Source organism: Staurois parvus, unplaced genomic scaffold (assembly GCF_062004578.1).
Source record: "Staurois parvus isolate SC_StPar_1 unplaced genomic scaffold, SC_StPar_1.0 ptg000090l, whole genome shotgun sequence".
NCBI lineage: Eukaryota > Metazoa > Chordata > Amphibia > Anura > Ranidae > Staurois > Staurois parvus.
In genome coordinates, this window is record NW_028317886.1 from 19928497 (window position 1) to 19945342 (window position 16846).

The 16846-nt window shown below is 39.8% G+C and overlaps 1 protein-coding gene across 2 annotated transcripts in view; it reads left to right on the forward strand.

Annotated features, from left to right (window-relative positions):
* LRBA (LPS responsive beige-like anchor protein) overlaps positions 1 to 16846 on the forward strand; it is a 970380-nt gene that overhangs the window by 872171 nt on the left and 81363 nt on the right. The window contains exons 49-50 of one of the 2 annotated variants that reach the window (XM_089670467.1): positions 10496 to 10688; positions 12737 to 12799. In XM_089670467.1, coding sequence (XP_089526593.1) covers positions 10496 to 10688; positions 12737 to 12799 — 256 coding nt within the window. The remainder of the gene's footprint in view (positions 1 to 10495; positions 10689 to 12736; positions 12800 to 16846) is intronic. The other variant, XM_089670468.1, reaches the window with a different exon arrangement.

Below are 16846 nucleotides of genomic sequence, written 5' to 3' on the forward strand. Positions count from 1 at the left end.
CCTCACCGGTGATTGGGCGCCAGCACTGGAAAGGCACACAGGCGACCAATCACCGACGAGGAGGTGGAGCCAAACCGCCCCGCGAAAATCAAGCGGCCGAACTGAAAGAAGGAGCAGCCGCTCCTCTCCCCCACTGACACTAACGATGGGGCACTATTCCTCCTCCACACTGACACCAATGATGGGGCACTTTTCTCCCCACTGATACCAATGATGGGGCACTATTCCTCCCCCACTGACACCAATGATGGGGCACTATTCCTCCCCCACTGACACCAATGATGGGGCACTTTTCTCCCCACTGATACCAATGATGGGGCACTATTCCTCCCCCACTGACACCAATGATGGGGCACTATTCCTCCCCCACTGACACCAACGATGGGGCACTATTCCTCCTCCCCACTGACACCAACGATGGGGCACTATTCCTCCTCCCCACTGACACCAATGATGGGGCACTATTCCTCCTCCCCACTGACACCAATGATGGGGCGCGTTGGAAGAGGGGTAGTCTTATACGGCGAGTATAGCTCAAACTCTATATTTTAACAGGAAAAGTAGGGGGTCGTCTTATACGCCCAGTCGTCTTATACGCCGGCAAATACGGTAGTGTCCAAAAAATATATATATATCTTCAGTGACTTGAACCAATTGTGAAAAATCCACCACCAAAGGAGATTAAATGAACTCACCAGAGCTAATGGCTGGTCAGATTATAAACCAGCAACAGCACTTGTGCTCTGGGAGCAATGAACCCGATGTCCAAATAGATATGGTGATGATTCAGATACTTCCAGATAATAATAATCACAGACAAACAACTTTGCAGCCCAAGCTCTTATGATGAACTTCTCCACTCTTTCTCATACCTCCATGAGAGCATACAGTACACTCAGGGACAAAAAAGAGAACATAATTGTGCAATACGTTTTTTTTCATTTATCTCTTTAATAAAAAAGGTATAAGGAAACTCACAAACAAGGTGTCCAACAGACACCAGCTTCAATCGCAAAAAAGGGTTGAGATACAGTTAACGCTCACCGCGGATCTCTCCCATACAGCACAGAACAGCAAGGCTCTCTAACGTCCACATCAAGTAGGCTACGCCCTTTTATAAGATATATATATATATATATTTTGGACACTAATTTATGTTTGGACACTATAATTATTTATTTAAAACACTAATGTTTTTTGGATGATATACACCTTTGTATAAGTTTGTTATTAGCGCATACCTTTTAATTAGGATTATTGTTGCCAAAATTTATTTTGGGTGGGATATGCTGCTGAAATTTTGGTGTTTTTTGTAAGTGGCGCTTTTTCTTTTTTAATTTGGTATTCTTGAGATGTTTCCACAACTTGATTGGAGTCCACCTGTGGGAAATTCAGTTGATTGGGCATGATTAGGAAAGGCATAAACCTGTCTATATAAGGTCCCACAGTTAACAGTGCATGTCAGAGCACAAACCAAACCATGAAGTCCAAGGAATTGTCCGTAGACCTCCAAGACAGGATTGTATGAAGGCACAGATCTGGGGAAGGGTACAGAAAAATTTCTGCAGCATTGAAGGTCCCAATGAGCACAGTGGCCTCCATCATCCATAAATGGAAGAAGTTTGAAACCACCAGGAATCTTTCTAGAGCGGGCCACCTGGCCAAAATGAGCGATTGAGGAAGAAGGGCCTTAACCAGGGAGGTAACCAAGCATCTGATGCTCACTCTGAAAGTGCTCCAGCATTTCTCTGTGGAGAGAGAACCTTCCAGAAGAACAACCATCTCTGCAGCACTTCACAAATCAGGCCTGTATGGTAGAGTGGCCGGACGGAAGCCACTCCTTAGTAAAAGGCAACTGGCAACCCGCCTGAGTTTGCCAAAAGGGGACTCAGACTATGAGAAACAAAACTCTCTGGTCTGATGAAACAAAGATTGAACTTGTTGGCCTGAATGCCAAGCGTCATGTCTGGAGGAAACCAGGCACCGCTCACCACCTGGCCAATACCATCCCTACAGTGAAGCATAGTGGTGGCAGCATCATGCTGTGAGGATGTTTTTCAGTGGCAGGAACTGGGAGACTAGTCAGGATTGAAGGAAAGATGAATGCAGCAATGTACAGAGACATCCTTGATGAAAATCTGTTCCAGAGCGCTTTGGACCTTAGACTGGAGCGACGGTTCATCTTTCAACATCAGGACGACCCTAAGCACACAGCCCACATAACAAAGGAGTGGCAACGGGCCAACTCCTGTGAATGTCCTGGAGTGACCCAGCCAGAGCCCAGACTTGAACCCGATTGAACATCTCTGGAGAGATCTGAAAATGGCTGTGCACCGACGCTCCCCATTCAGCCTGATGGAGCTTGAGAGGTACTGCAAAGAAGAGTGGGAGAAATTGCCCAAAAATAGGTGTGCCAAGCTTGTAGCATCATACTCAAAACAGCTTGAGGCTGTAATTGGTGCTAAAGGCGCTTCAACAAAGTATTGAGCAAAGGCTGTGAATACTTATGTACATATGTTTTTTTGTTTTTTTTTTATTTTTAATAAATTGCAAAGATTTCAAAATGAACTTCTTTCACGTTGTCATTATGGAGTATTGTTTGTAGAATGTTGAGGGAAAAAATTAATTTAATCCATTTTGGAATAAGGCTGTAACATAACGAAATGTGGCAAAAGTTAAGAGCTGTGAATACTTTCTGGATGCACTGTACTTTAGGCTGGGTTCACACTGATGCAGTATGGAATTCACAGCATTTTGTGTGCAAATTTTGCACCGCATTAAAATTGCACCCCGTTCATGCGAAACAATGCTGGTGTGTTTAACACCCCAAAACCGGTCTGCAAAATGTGGTGCGATGTGCAGAATTGGATCGTGTAAATACCCATGCGATCCGCTTCTAGTGTGGACCCAAAAAAGGGCCCTGTACCTTTTTGGTGTGGTGCAATATGAGCCATACATAATGTATAGCACCACACACAAATTGCATGTGATTTGCACAGGAATGCGGTGCGGTTCCTGTACGAATCACATACGATGTATCCCACTGCATTAGTGTGAACCTAGCCTCAGTATCTGTGGAAAACATGACCTGTTGGCATTTTTAAAAGCCTGTATTTTGGAAACACGGGTGGAGAAATGCCACAGAAATCAATCACATTTAACTTCACAAAATGCCCATCTGAATGTCATTAATTACTACTAACTATATACCATGACCTGGATAAATGAGAACCTTCACAGATTCAGAAGTCAGTAATTAGTATAGCCTTTTTACCATCAAACAGTCCATCTTTATCATAATAAGAGGAATACATACAAATGCTTACTCATTTTGAGTGGTGTTTGTATTCATAACTTAAAATATAGTGATACATAGTGTGCTATAATTATACAATAAACAGGTAGGTTGAGATAGATAAGGTTTGTTTCTATTTTGATAAGTAACTTTGGTTGTCACACTGTAGACAGTGTGGTTGTAATTGCTGTTAGATAAAAGCATAACTTGCACACTGTGATAATTGTTGTGGAGTTATGCAGATGGCAGCATGAATATTGACACAGCCCTGGCCTATCCCAGAGAGAGAGGTTCTGAAGGCATGCTGGGTAACTGTATATATTCTGTGAGCACACTGTATTCTGGGTTTTTCCTGTATAGGATTATTCCAGCCTGGGAGAAGGCACATTGCCCTCCCAGGCAACTAACGCTATGCAGCCTCAGGTGGGCTGTCTACTTAAGATCTGGTCTGTTATCACGGAGGAAGGCATTTATCGGCTCTTGGGCATTGTAAGTACAGATATCCCTAAAGGATCTTAGAGACTGTGTGCTACATAACCCCCTCTGGCGGTAAATCAGCTGCAGGTCTAGCTAAAGGGGACACTTAGCTAGACCTGCAGAGCTTTATCCAATTAATCACCCACTTCAATGGACTCTACTCGCTCAAGCTTGCTATTAATACTGCAGCCTTAATTATTATTATTATTATACAGAATTTATATAGTGCCAACAGTTTGCTCAGCATTTTACAATATAACGGGAGACAATACAGCAACAATACAGCTCAATACAAGAGGGATAGGAGGACCCTGCTCCTCGGAGCTAACAATCTAGGATGCTAAAGTCTGTTTGCTTCAAGAACAGATTTCGTCATAGCTTATCCAAAAGACTTAAAGTCCTCAGCTGTACATAGTTTTTGTTTTTGAGTAGCTCACCTAACTCCCCATTACTATCCTAGTTTTCCAAAAATTAAAAACAAAAGCAACACCCAGGGATCTTGAATTCCTATCGCCCGCCGCCCGGGACATGTAGTTCCAGGCGCCGGGCGGGTAGTTTTTTTCTTTTTACCTTCAGCCCTGCTGCGGGCTGCCGCCTGAATGCTTCCACACAGTGCCAGCCTCTTCTTCCCCCCCATGTGAAGCTCCCCCACCCACGGTCTCGGAGACAGCTAGAGGGGAGGGAGGAGAGCAAACACGTCCACTCCCCTTCTTGTCCTGACCCGGAAGTGACGTTATGATGTCACTTCAGGGTCCCCATCAAGAGATTCCCAGCAATTGAGGCCGGGAAATAATGTAATGCAGTGCGATGTGCTCTGCTTTACATTCAGGGGAGCAGAGGGGAAACATCCAGGGTCTTTTAGACATTGTCCCCTATGTAATTGAAAAAAACTAATTTAGTTAAAAAAAAATGTTTTAATTGTAAAAAAATGAAAGTTACACCCAAGCACATAATATCCCCCCCCCCCCCCCCCAATGTCTAAAAGACCCTGGATGTTTCCTCTGTGCTTTACATTCAGGGGAGCAGAGAGGAAACATCCAGGGTCTTTTAGACATTGTCCCCTATGTGATTGAAAAAAACATATTTGGTTACAAGAATTTTTTTTAATTGTAAAAATATGAAAGTTACACCCAAGCACATAATATCCCCTCCCCCCAAAAAAAAACTGAGCCCTCCCCCCACATATACACACGTACAAACGTAAAAGTACATGGTGCCTATGCATGAAAACGTTGATTGCGATGCACATGTTACATATCGCCGCGCACGCCAGAATGAGAGCAATAATTCTAGCAAAAGACCTCCTCCGTAACAGTATACTGATGACCTAAAAGGGGCTTTAAAAGCGTCACTTATAGAAAATATAGGGTACTGAAGTTTGTTGCCATTTCACAAGTACATGCACATTTAAGGTTTGACAAGTTGGATATCTATTTACTCAGTGCAACCTCATCTTTTATATTTTACAAAGAAATAAGGTAATTTATTGATTTTTTTTTTTGTGCCCTAAAATTAACTAACTTGTATATTTTACTGAAATTTTGCGGTAATATAATGCAACATAAAAAAATTGGAACTACCACTATTTTATTCTCTAGGGTCTTTGATTTCAGAAAATATATCATGTTTGGGGATTTTGTGTAATCTTCAGGCGTAAAATGAATTTTTTTTAATCTTGTGCAAAACACGGCTCTGGTAACATAAGGGATAAAGGATAAGCCCGACACTCCCCTTTCCTGACCAGCACTCAGTCAGTGCTCATTACACTGCAAGGCCTCTCTGCTTCCTGCTAGTCCCCGAGTGTGGTTCAGGGAGGGAAGGAGGAGATAAATAGCGCAATGTTAAAAATATTAAACGTTTAAGTCGCCATAAAGCCTCTTTTTTGTTTTTAAAACATTCCTAATATCACCTCCGATTTAAATACGGTTTTGGTTAAAAACAAATAAAATTTATCTGGACAAGTAGATTGTCATGAGGGACAAGCATATTGGGACACCAATTTAGTCCCTTGGACAAGTAGTTTTTTCAAAAATATCCACACCCCTGAACACCCCTAGACTGGTCATTGAAGAAACATGTGAGTGAATCTATGTGCCTGGGTGTGGGGCAAAACATTTGGGGAAGAATTGGACATTATTCCTGTGGCTTCTATGGGAGTAATTGCTACATGCAGTATTAATATTAAAGCAAAATCAAGCCAAGGTGAGGAAGAGTTATTTCCTCTGTCAGTTTTTTTTATTGCTCTTCACTTACATTCTGGGTGGTCACCAATACAGAAAATGAGCAAAATCAAGCAGGCACAGGCATTAATAAGTCATTTAAAAAACAAAAAAAAAAAACAAAAGTAGAGTTTGGACTGGCAAAAACCTTTGTCAGGTCTATAATGCCTCCATCCACATTGGAGTGCTCTTACATCCTGTGTGATTACCAGAACAAGAAGGAAAACTCCCAACAGGGACTTATTAAAATAAATGGTATATTTTCTTGTAAGTCACCAGCGCTCCCTTATTCTATTCAGCTGCTTTATTGCACCAAGTCACACAAGTTGTAGAGGTCCTTCCTAAACACAGACTGTGTCTCTGTATGCCTATTTGAAGAGCACGTGCACAGCACTGCTTTTTGGAATAAAGACATTTTCTTACGTAGAACAATAGCATGCCTACACCCCAGCTTTACATCACCTTTTCAAAACATAATAACTTACAGCCTTACAAAAAAAAAACACCCATTAATAGGAGTAATACCAATAAAAAGGCAAAACACATTTGCTTTGCATTGTGCTGTTGTTCTGGGTTTCATGTTAGCTCATAATGCTGTTTCTTTTCCTCTGGGCTATTGTGTGCACATTTTTATTTTCACAGCAGAAATTAAAGCCATCTCGCGCTGTTAAGTGCACCAGCCATAATATACACCAGGTGTAGTAATTAGCAGCCACATAAAGGCTGCCTATTTGTCTGGTTCTACTGCTGTTGTTGAATCCCCTTGTGCCTTCACACTATCAGATAGCTGGATTTAATTGAGGCCACATCAGATGAGGCATTACTGACACCTTTAATTGAATGAGCATCCAGGGAGAATTAACTCATAATATTGATTGGCTTTTAGCCACTTGCTCAGAAGGGTGTCTAGATAGCTTATTAGTTGCCTTTATTTACACCTTTGTGCAAAGAGTACAAACAGAATTTCATGGTGCAATATGTTTTTGTAAGTACTCTTAATAACTTTTTAAAATGGGCTGATAATAAAAATGCAAATATCATTTTAATAGCTTTTTAGTTTTTTAAAAAAAGTTTACAAATATTCTGTGTAATTACAGGAGGGAGTATTATTAGGCTTTGATTTAGCCATATTTTTTGGATTGGTTTAATTTTCTGCATTTTTCAAATGTCTGTTTAAATTAAAATTGCTATTTAAATGTGTCTGTATAAGGTATAACATATTTTAAAATATGCTTTTAGACTTGTGATATTTTAGTTCTTATGTAAATAATGTAAATTAAGTTTAAAAGGTCACAGTTTAAATTGTGTTGATTTTATTTCCAAATTCTCCATCTTCCAATAGTTTTTCATCTTGTATTTTCAACAGTTATCTGATTTCTTGAGTTTCATTCTGTCTTGCCTACATGATACTGTGAACTATCTTTTCAAGAGGTTCTGAATTTAAACAGTAAATGTCAAAAATTAAATGACGCACTATCGCTTCAGCTTAAGTAACAATCCCCTCAAATTGAGCTGCCTACATTATATATTGAACTCAGAGCTGTGATTTTGGGCTACATAATATGGGCCTGCTTGTAGGCCAATCAGTTTCAGGCTTCCCTTCCTGCTGGTTGGGTGCCAAGTAACTGCCGTATAGTTCAGTTAGCTATGTGATATGCCCCAATGTACTGTATTTTAGACCCCCGAAGACCAGCCTCACTTCCACCCTTCATACATCGCATGGGTCTGATCTTTATGGGGGAAATTACTTTTAAAGCAGAGGTCTGAGTGCCTAATTTAAAAAATTTACTTAATTCAGAAAAATGAAATTTACTATTTAATGTGAGAACCTCTTTTAGCTTATTATAAGCAGGTGCTGGGGTATTTTGTGCTTATTTAAAAAGGAATATGTCTATTCTGGGATATTTACACAGTGCCTTGTGCACCCTAATTGGCCTTTAACTGAGTTTTTCTGGGCTGAATAAGGAAGGAAAAACATTCAATTTCCTTTGATGTGATAGCATGGTTCTGGTTTAAACTTATTTGCAGTCGAACTGTGTATAGAGTCTCTGAATTTATCCACAGTACTGAATTTTTTTTTAACTTCCTCCAACACTTTGATTATACAATGCACTTGACACAAATAATTGTCAATATTTCAGAACTTACAGATTCTCTTTTAGGTTACATGATCAAGCTGGGTTTTGCTAATTTAGATGAAAAAATTTCTAAAAGTTGGTATTTTATTGTTTTGTTGGTTTGGAAGAGCAATGGTCCTCCCAAATTGTTTGATGTTTTACTTATTTTTGAAAGACAAAGCTCTGCTCATCTGCATGGGGTAAGCAGGTCCATACTGAAATCCAAGGTATACTCAAGTAAATATCATCAGAGAAGTGCAGTGACCACAGTTAAAAATAAATAAAAAAATTAAAGTGAATGCTTCAGTTTACAGCATTTAGGTGGTATTTTTAGTGAGATAAGTTTTACATTTTTTTCATTATTTAAATTTTCTTTCCTACCCAGTGCTTTTATTCACACTTTAACTTTGTAAGGCTCTGCTTCCCAGTTAGTGTGTACTAAAATGAAGACTTTTTCATGAATTCAGTTCATTTAAAGCTGAACTCCAGGAATTCAGCCACTTTGATAAATGTGCAGGCATATTATGAGTTCAGTCCAATAAGGTGCATTCCACCTTATGTTATCTCTTTAATTTACATCTGACAGTTTTATGGAGCTCCACAAGGATAGCTGTGGCAGTAATTCTGGAGCTACGACACTACACCTTCTGGTCTCAGTTCTTCAGCTGCTGATTTGCATTCAGTTGCTGTGCCCACCCCTCCCTTTTGCTGCCCATTCACAGAAGCCTTTGTACTTTGGGAATAAGTTCACAAAATACAAAGGCTTCTGTGAATGGGCAGCAGAGGGGAGGGACGGGCAGAGATGCTGTTTATGAGAACATAGGATCTCTCCCCTCAGAGCCCAGGAGTGTAGTGATAGCTGTCCTCCCAGGTGCACCATAAAACTCGCAGATCTAAATTGAAGAGATAAGTCCATGAGGAGGACATGCACCTTGTTGAACTTAACTCATAGTATGTCTACACAATTATCAAAGAGGGTGAATTCCTGGCATTCAGCTATAAAGTGTTAATTTCATCTTTGGTGCAATTAAACTTATACTGTAGTACCCAGACCTTCCCTTTCCCTGCTCGTCTTAAGGCGCCCCTACATCTGTTTGATGCAGTAATACACTGCAATGCGCATTACACCTGGTAATGCTTCCACTTTCAATGCCAATCATACACTGCGATGGGCTATATTGAGAATAATGGTGCAGTTGATAGGGTCTTTTTGTCCATTCTGGTGCACTGGCAGCTCATTCAAATAATGCATGTGCCTTAAGGAAGAACTTCAGGATAAGTAAATATGGTCCAAATAAAAGAGGCACGTGTATTCTTGTATGGTGTGCTTTTATTCCAGAGCTATGCAGTAATCCCAGTGTGCAGGAGTTTCTTGTATTAGAACCAGTCACTGCTGATCTCTTTCCTTGTGTAGGGTGAACTTCTCTCTGCAGGCAGTTTGTAGTAGGTGACCCTGCTGGGCTATTGTAAAGGCATATAGTGCACACAGCGTGTCAAAATCTTCCTAGCCAGTCCAGTACATGCACTTTCATCCAATCGTTTTGAGAGTGTGTACTCCAGGGGTGGGGGCTGTACACCAAATGTGACTGCACTGGAAAGGCAGTGGCACTTTAAAGAACAGTGTTACCAAGCATCCTTTGCATTTGAATGTTGAGATGTCATAATTAAATTACATTTTAGATAAATGTAGAAGTCCCCCTTTGTAGTTCCACATGTGGCCACTTCACAGCATGTCATAGGTGAACGGTTTTGAACAAGGTAAAATGTAGCTCCCTTGATGTTAATGCAAGCTCTTAGTGTCAGTTGTCTCCTCAGCATTATTTAGTGGAGGAGGTGAGAACGGACACATCATTTAAAGGGTGTTTGATACTGAGCTCATAATTGGCCACTCTCTACAGAAACGAAGCAAAAGTGCTGATTGGCTATGTTTGAGGATTTCAGAGATCTCCACATAAAAATTAAATTCTGCTTTTTAATTTCACTGAAATTGCTCTTTAGCTACTTATTGGAAATCCAGCAGTCAGATTACTATGAAGTAAACATCCCACTGATAAATTTCTTTGAAGCACATCAAGCACAAAACATTAAAATAATAACATTGAACAGGTTAATGTAAATGTTGCTTCAGAATGATTTACTTTCTATAACAGGTTTTGAGTGGAAAGTGCCATGTGATCTTCCAAACCCAGCTGAAAGATTTATCCCTACTGGACTTGCTTCTCTTATACTTTTGCTTTGCATTTCCTGCTGCTTTTAGCGTCTCTTTTATAACAGTTTTCCTTTTCTTGTCCTGTTCTCCTTCCCTTTGTTCTTTGATTTGTCTTTCTTTGTACACTTTGTTCCCTTCTTCCACTTGTGTTTGGGGTCTTGTTGTGCCCACTCAACAGTATCTCCTCCTGCAGACTCCACTGATGTTTACAGACCAAGCTCAGCATGATGTCATTATGGTTCTGAAGTTTCCCTCCAACTCGCCAGTCACTCATGTTGCTGCGAATACTCAGCCTGGATTGGCCAGTCCTGCAGTCATAACTGTCACAGCTAACAGGCTGTTTGCTGTAAACAAGTGGCATAGTCTTCCTGGTAAGTGTTAGAACATCGTCATTTATTTTAAAGAACATTGTCATTCATTTGAAATACCAGCTCAAAATTGTGCATGTACCAGGGTTGACTTGTCTTTTAGATTTTATTACAGCACTCAGTATTTTTGGGTATGTGTCTAAGGGCGTGCACACTTATGCAACCGCATTATTTTAGTTTTTTATTTTTATTTCCCTCCACCTAAAAGATTTCAGTTTGTTGTTCAACTGAGTTGTACAGTTAATAGGTTACATTAAAGGTGGAAAACGTTCTGAAATGATTTGTCTTTGTCTCATTTTTTTACATCACAGAAACCTGACATGTTAACAGGGGTGTGTAGAATTTTTATATCCACTGTATTCGTATAGGTAATGTGTGCGTGGTGGGGAGGAGTGATCGACAGGATACGTTTGAATTTGAAATATAATAATGTAATGTAAGTCATACACTGTGTAGTAACCATCAGCAGCCAGGTACTTTTTGGGGTACTCTGGTCAGGCCATGTGATTGTCTGCCATGGGTTTCTGGACATTGCACACTACACTTTGCTTTTTGAATAAATATGCTGGCCTCTAAGTTGTGTAGATATTTGGATGCAGCATTTTCTGGAATTGGTAATGTAATACTAAATACGTCCAAATACGCTTAGAATAGACATTTGCAAGTTAAAACAAAGCTTGTATCATGCTTCCAGAAAGGTTCCTCTGTAATTAGCTGTTTGGCAGGACCTTGGAGCATGGCTCCAGGAATAATATGAAGCTGCACAGAGGCAGTGGCCACAATTGCCACACAGAGCAGATGGCTGTCCATTCAAAACCAGGCATCTTCGTGCTGTCTCATTTTACACAGTGACATGTGAAGCTGCTGCCAGTCAGGCATCTGCCTTGGCGTCTGGTAAAACAAAGTAAAGATACTGACCATGTGCCTGGTTAAGGAAGCCTTTCCACCTTCAAAAATAGAGAATCCTAGCCTTGTGATTAGAACTGAAAAATGCAGCTGTATAAATGTTACTCAAGTAGCTTACTGTATGTATTTTGCTAAATTTAAATCTCAACTTCTCTTCAAAGTCTGATTATGTAATGCAGGGCATTAATCTGGTCAAACATGTTGATTTAAAGTGGAATGAAGCTGTATCTGAGCACCACAAACCAAAAGCTGTGTAAATAACTATAATAAGTATTCAAGGCAACCCCCCCCCCCCTTCATCAATCCATGTCTCAATGCTTTATTTTGCTGAGAAATCCCTTACAAAAACACCATTGGCCATCTTAAGTAAGGGTAGATGATTTATGCAGCAATTACTTCCTGGAATCCATCTGCCCTTAGCTCATGCATGCAGGCAGGAGTGTGTGCTTAGCTAGGAAAGCCCCTCCTGAAGCCTCCTGGGATGTATGACATCATTTGCCTAGGTAAGGAAACCAGGATTTAAGAAATGTAAAAAGAAATGTAAAAAATAAAAAAAAGTAAATATGATGTAGTTTCCTATCTATTTACTAATGCTAGCAGCAGAAGGATTCAAAATAGTCAGTGTCAATTGAGAGAGTAAAGTTCCACTGTAATGCATATCATAGTCCATTTTGCTTGCACAGACTCTGACAGACTTTCCATTGTGTGCAGTGAGAAGTAATAATTTTTGCTTATTAGTAAAACTATAGAAGTAGTCTCTTCCTATTAGGGAAATTATAGTAGTAGTGTAGCTCTTTTCTGCAATAGAGAAAAGGTGTATGGTTTCCACTTAATGGATGCAGTAAACCGCACAGGGTTTATGAAACCTAAAAGATTATTATATATTAGCAGCTGATCTTTTCAGTGTCCGCTCTTACTCATATCACATTGTCTGAAGGGTACAACTGCCCCTCAAATGATCAAATCTGTAAAATAAAAGAGCATTCACTAAATTACAATATGTGTGTTTTATATGGTTTATTTTCTTGTTTGCTGTAAAGTGTTGCCTTACTTTCCATGTTTATCTTTTCTACATTTTATGAAGTATTTTTATATAAAAACTATAGAATAAGCTTGTGTTCTAATCTAATCTTTATTCCCTCCAGCCCATCAAGGTGCTGTTCAGGACCAGCCGTACCAGTTGCCAGTGGAGATCGATCCTCTCATAGGTCTGTCACTTCCTCTGCTCTTTGCGATTCATTAGGCTCTGTATGGTAGCCCTGAAGTGTAGATTACTGTTGTTTTTCACTTGCCAGTTGCCTGGAATGGAATTCTCCTGATAAACCATTTGCATGCAAATTGGAATGCAATGAGCTGTGGCTATGCTGGTATTTCATCAACTCCCCCTCGTTGGCTTGCCTAATTTGAACAGGCCTAGGACGTGTGTCACCGAAAATTAATATGGATGCTGTAATAATGTGTGATTGAGAATGGCGCATGAAACACTGTCAGGATAATATTGGATCTTTTCATCACTCAGACTTGTTGATGAGCAGGAGCGAGGCCCTGTTATGATGAATTGGCGTTCAGTAATGTGCTGGGGCTGCATTTTTTTCCTCCTAGGGAAATTTTCATAATAACAGCTAGGTTCTTCACTGAGAAGAAATAAAACACAGGGCTTTATCATTAACATCCGGCCTTTTGTTCACAAACCTAGGTTACGTGCAGCTATAGTAGAGTGCAGTTATCAACAAATGAATAATGCAGATATTGTATGTAAAATACAATTGCATTTGTATATATTGTACAAGGTATATGCAAAAAAGGGCTTATTTGACATATACTGTGTAAGGTATCAAAAATATGTTGTACGAGAAATATGTAAAAATGAGCATTTTAAATGGGAAGTGGTATTTAACCACTTCCCATATACAAAGCTTACAAAAACATCAACTTATATTAAAACCTAAATAGCAAGGGTGAAATTAGTCACTGAGTGCTTTATAGATTTACATTAAAACAAAATATTTGTCTTTTTTATATCCAGTATTACACACAGTTAAAATAAATGTAAATCCTCTGTGCAGTAATATGGTAGGGAGGGGTAGTTCTTTTTGTAATGTTTTCCAAAACCAATGGCCATAGTCTTTGTGCCCCCTGTTGGTGAATTTGAGATCGCACCTTCCTTGTTGTAGTGCACCTTTGTTATGAAGCAGTTACTTTCATCACCACTTTAGGTGTACAGGCTGACACAGCAGGAACAAGGTAAGTATGCAGAGGATGGTGCTACTAAGTATTAGGGATTGGTTTTTGTCCTCACTGGTTTAGCATCACTGTTTCTTGGGTCAGATTTACTGCTTGCTAGGTCAACACTCACTGGACAGAGAATTATGATGCTGATTTACTGTACAATGCGATAGCTGGAAGCAAAGGGGTTGACACACAGAGTTGTTTTGCTGAACCAGTGAGATAAGTTGCTTAACCACTTGCCAACCCAGCTATAGCCAACTGATGGCTACAGCATGGTTGTCCAGTCCTGGGAGTCCTCCCAGAATGTGTCCTCCCGCGCGCCCCTGGGACACGCACCCGGCGATCTCTGTGATTGCTGTGTCTTAAGGACACAGCTGATCACACGATGTGGTAAAAGGCCAATCACAGCAGCCTTTTACGATGTGATCTGCCGTGTCCAATGACACAGCAGATCACTGGTAAATGCAGTTGCCGGTTATCGGCTGCACTATCCTCACGCTGTCACAGCCTGAGGAAACTACTGACGATAACCGGCAATTGTCAGAGTACAGATCGGCACCGATCATCAGTGCCCTAATGATCGGTGCCCAGCAGTGCCACCCACCTGTGCCCAGCAGTGCTGCCCGGCAATGCTGCCCAGCAGTGTCGCCAGTTGTTGCCACCCATCAGTGCTGCCTATCAGTGCAGCCTCATCAACACACATCAGTGAAGGAGAAAAATTACCTGTTTGCAAAATTATATAATGGAAATAAAGAAACTTTTTTTTCACATTTTTTGCTCTTTTTTTGGTTATAGTGCAAAAAATAAAACCCTCAGCGGTGAGTAAATACCACCAAAAGAAATCTCTATTTGTGTGAAAAAAATTATCAAAATTTCATATGGGTACAACAGCACTGAAAGCTGAAAATTGGCCTGGGCAGGAAGGGGGTATAAGTGCCCAGTAGGCAAGTGGTTAAAGCAGAACTAACTGTATCTGAGCACCACAACATGTAAATGCTTTTTAATTCATTTATAATATTCAAAGCAAACTTGCCCATCTATCTATGTCTCCATGCATTATTTTGTATGAGAAATGCTTACAGCCAACAGAAACAGGTTAATTGGAAGCCACAAAAAAAGTAAATGAAATAGTCAAAAGGGAAATCATTCTTTGCCACTTCTATTTCCCAATATAATATAATTACTACATCATCCATTCCTTTTTGGTTAGCAATATAAAATATGTTTTCTGGAATTATGCCTAAAAAATAAAAATCACAAAAAAATGCACTTATAATCATAGCATTAGTCATTAAAATGGTAAAAGCAACTAAATGAAAGTTCCCTTAGCAACTAATAAAAATCCATCTAATACTGATCTAACTTAATCTGAATGTAAAATTAATTCTGGTTTCTAGGGGTTTCTGTACTTGCTTCTTTTGCTGTGTACTGAATAAGACTTTTTTTAGTGTAAATACCCTTTAGTAATTGTATTATATTAACATTAAATGCATGTGAAAAATCCGAAGATTAAAAAAAAACCTATAAGCCACACGAGATGGTTATTATACAATAATTTGAAATGTTTTCTCCATTGTTAAGCAAACTTGTCTAGAATGCATTGTGTTTTCTGTGAGCCTGTGAAGTATTGTCTCATTTGTGTCTGTCATAGTTGGCCCTTCCCTAGTGTGAGGAGGCAGGATGATGAGCAGTGAGATATGGTTTTATCCTCTTCAGAAGTGGAGAGCAGTCTTCCTGTGACTTATAGTGTGTTCTGTGACCGATGTTTACTGGCTGGAAATGGATGAGCCACAGTTCATTATCATTCACTGCGCTAGGCTTCCCTATCACTGAGTCCCCTGATAATATTCAAGTAAGAGCAGGAAAGCTCTGCTTTCTAGCGAGGAATAAAATATACACACTTATTTCATGTGCAGTACTTCCAGAGACTGTACTGACAGTGGAGGATTTATATTTATGCATAATCATGGAGCTTTATTTTATATTCAGATACAACTCAAACTATGTTACACATGTTTCAAAAAAAAGTTTTAATTGGTGTCTGACAGATATATTCTGCTGAATACAATATTCCAAGCAGCATAATTATACATTTTTTTCAGTAGTACTAATTTGTACGGTGTTTGCTACACTACTGTAAAATGTAGTCATTCTTTCATAAAGCATTATTGTTTCTGCACAAAGAATTATAATAATAATAATATGTGCAGCTATTGCACAGTTCTCGATACAAAGCCATATATTGGTTTCCTATTCACTGGATTAAGAACAATCTTTTGGAATATCTATCACAAAAGCAACCAATAAGTGGGGGTTGTTTTAAGACATTACATCTTGGTTGGGAAAGTTGCTGCATATTCACTGTACGGCCAGCAGTTTTTGCAGACACCTGACTATCTTACTTATGTGAGCTTCTTGGACATCCTATTCCAAAACCATAGACATAAATATGGAGTCCCCCCCCCCCCCCCCCCCCACCCTTAGTGGGAATTTATGCCCATTTAGCCAAATAATATTTGTGGGGTAAGGTATTAATGCTGGACAAGATGATCTAGGGATTTCAGTTCATCCTAAAGATGAGGGTTGAGGTCAGGACTTTGTGCATGCCACTAAACAGGAAACATTTATTGGAATTAGGAAAAATACAACAAACTAAAATGGCGTGTATAATCACACAAAAGTAAATAGCATTACTTATCAGTGACGAGATCAAATTTCCAGAGTCACAAAAGAATAGGTTGATGTACAACATGTAGCGTAGCACACAGGACAAAATCACCATCCAGATAATAAAATTAGCAGTAGAATCTATAAGAAGAGCACGTAAAATACCCGATCAAATAAATAGATCCCAGTATAGTCATGAAAACAACAACGAGAAAAAAGGGGGAAAGTGGGGGAAAAATGGGGGGGGAGTGGCAGAAAGGGGGTAATAGGAAGGGGAGGGAAGGAGAGACCATGTGTCAGATGGGGAGTCAGTGAGAAAATGATCCAGCCTAGGACCTATAGGATATCATCAAGGTTCA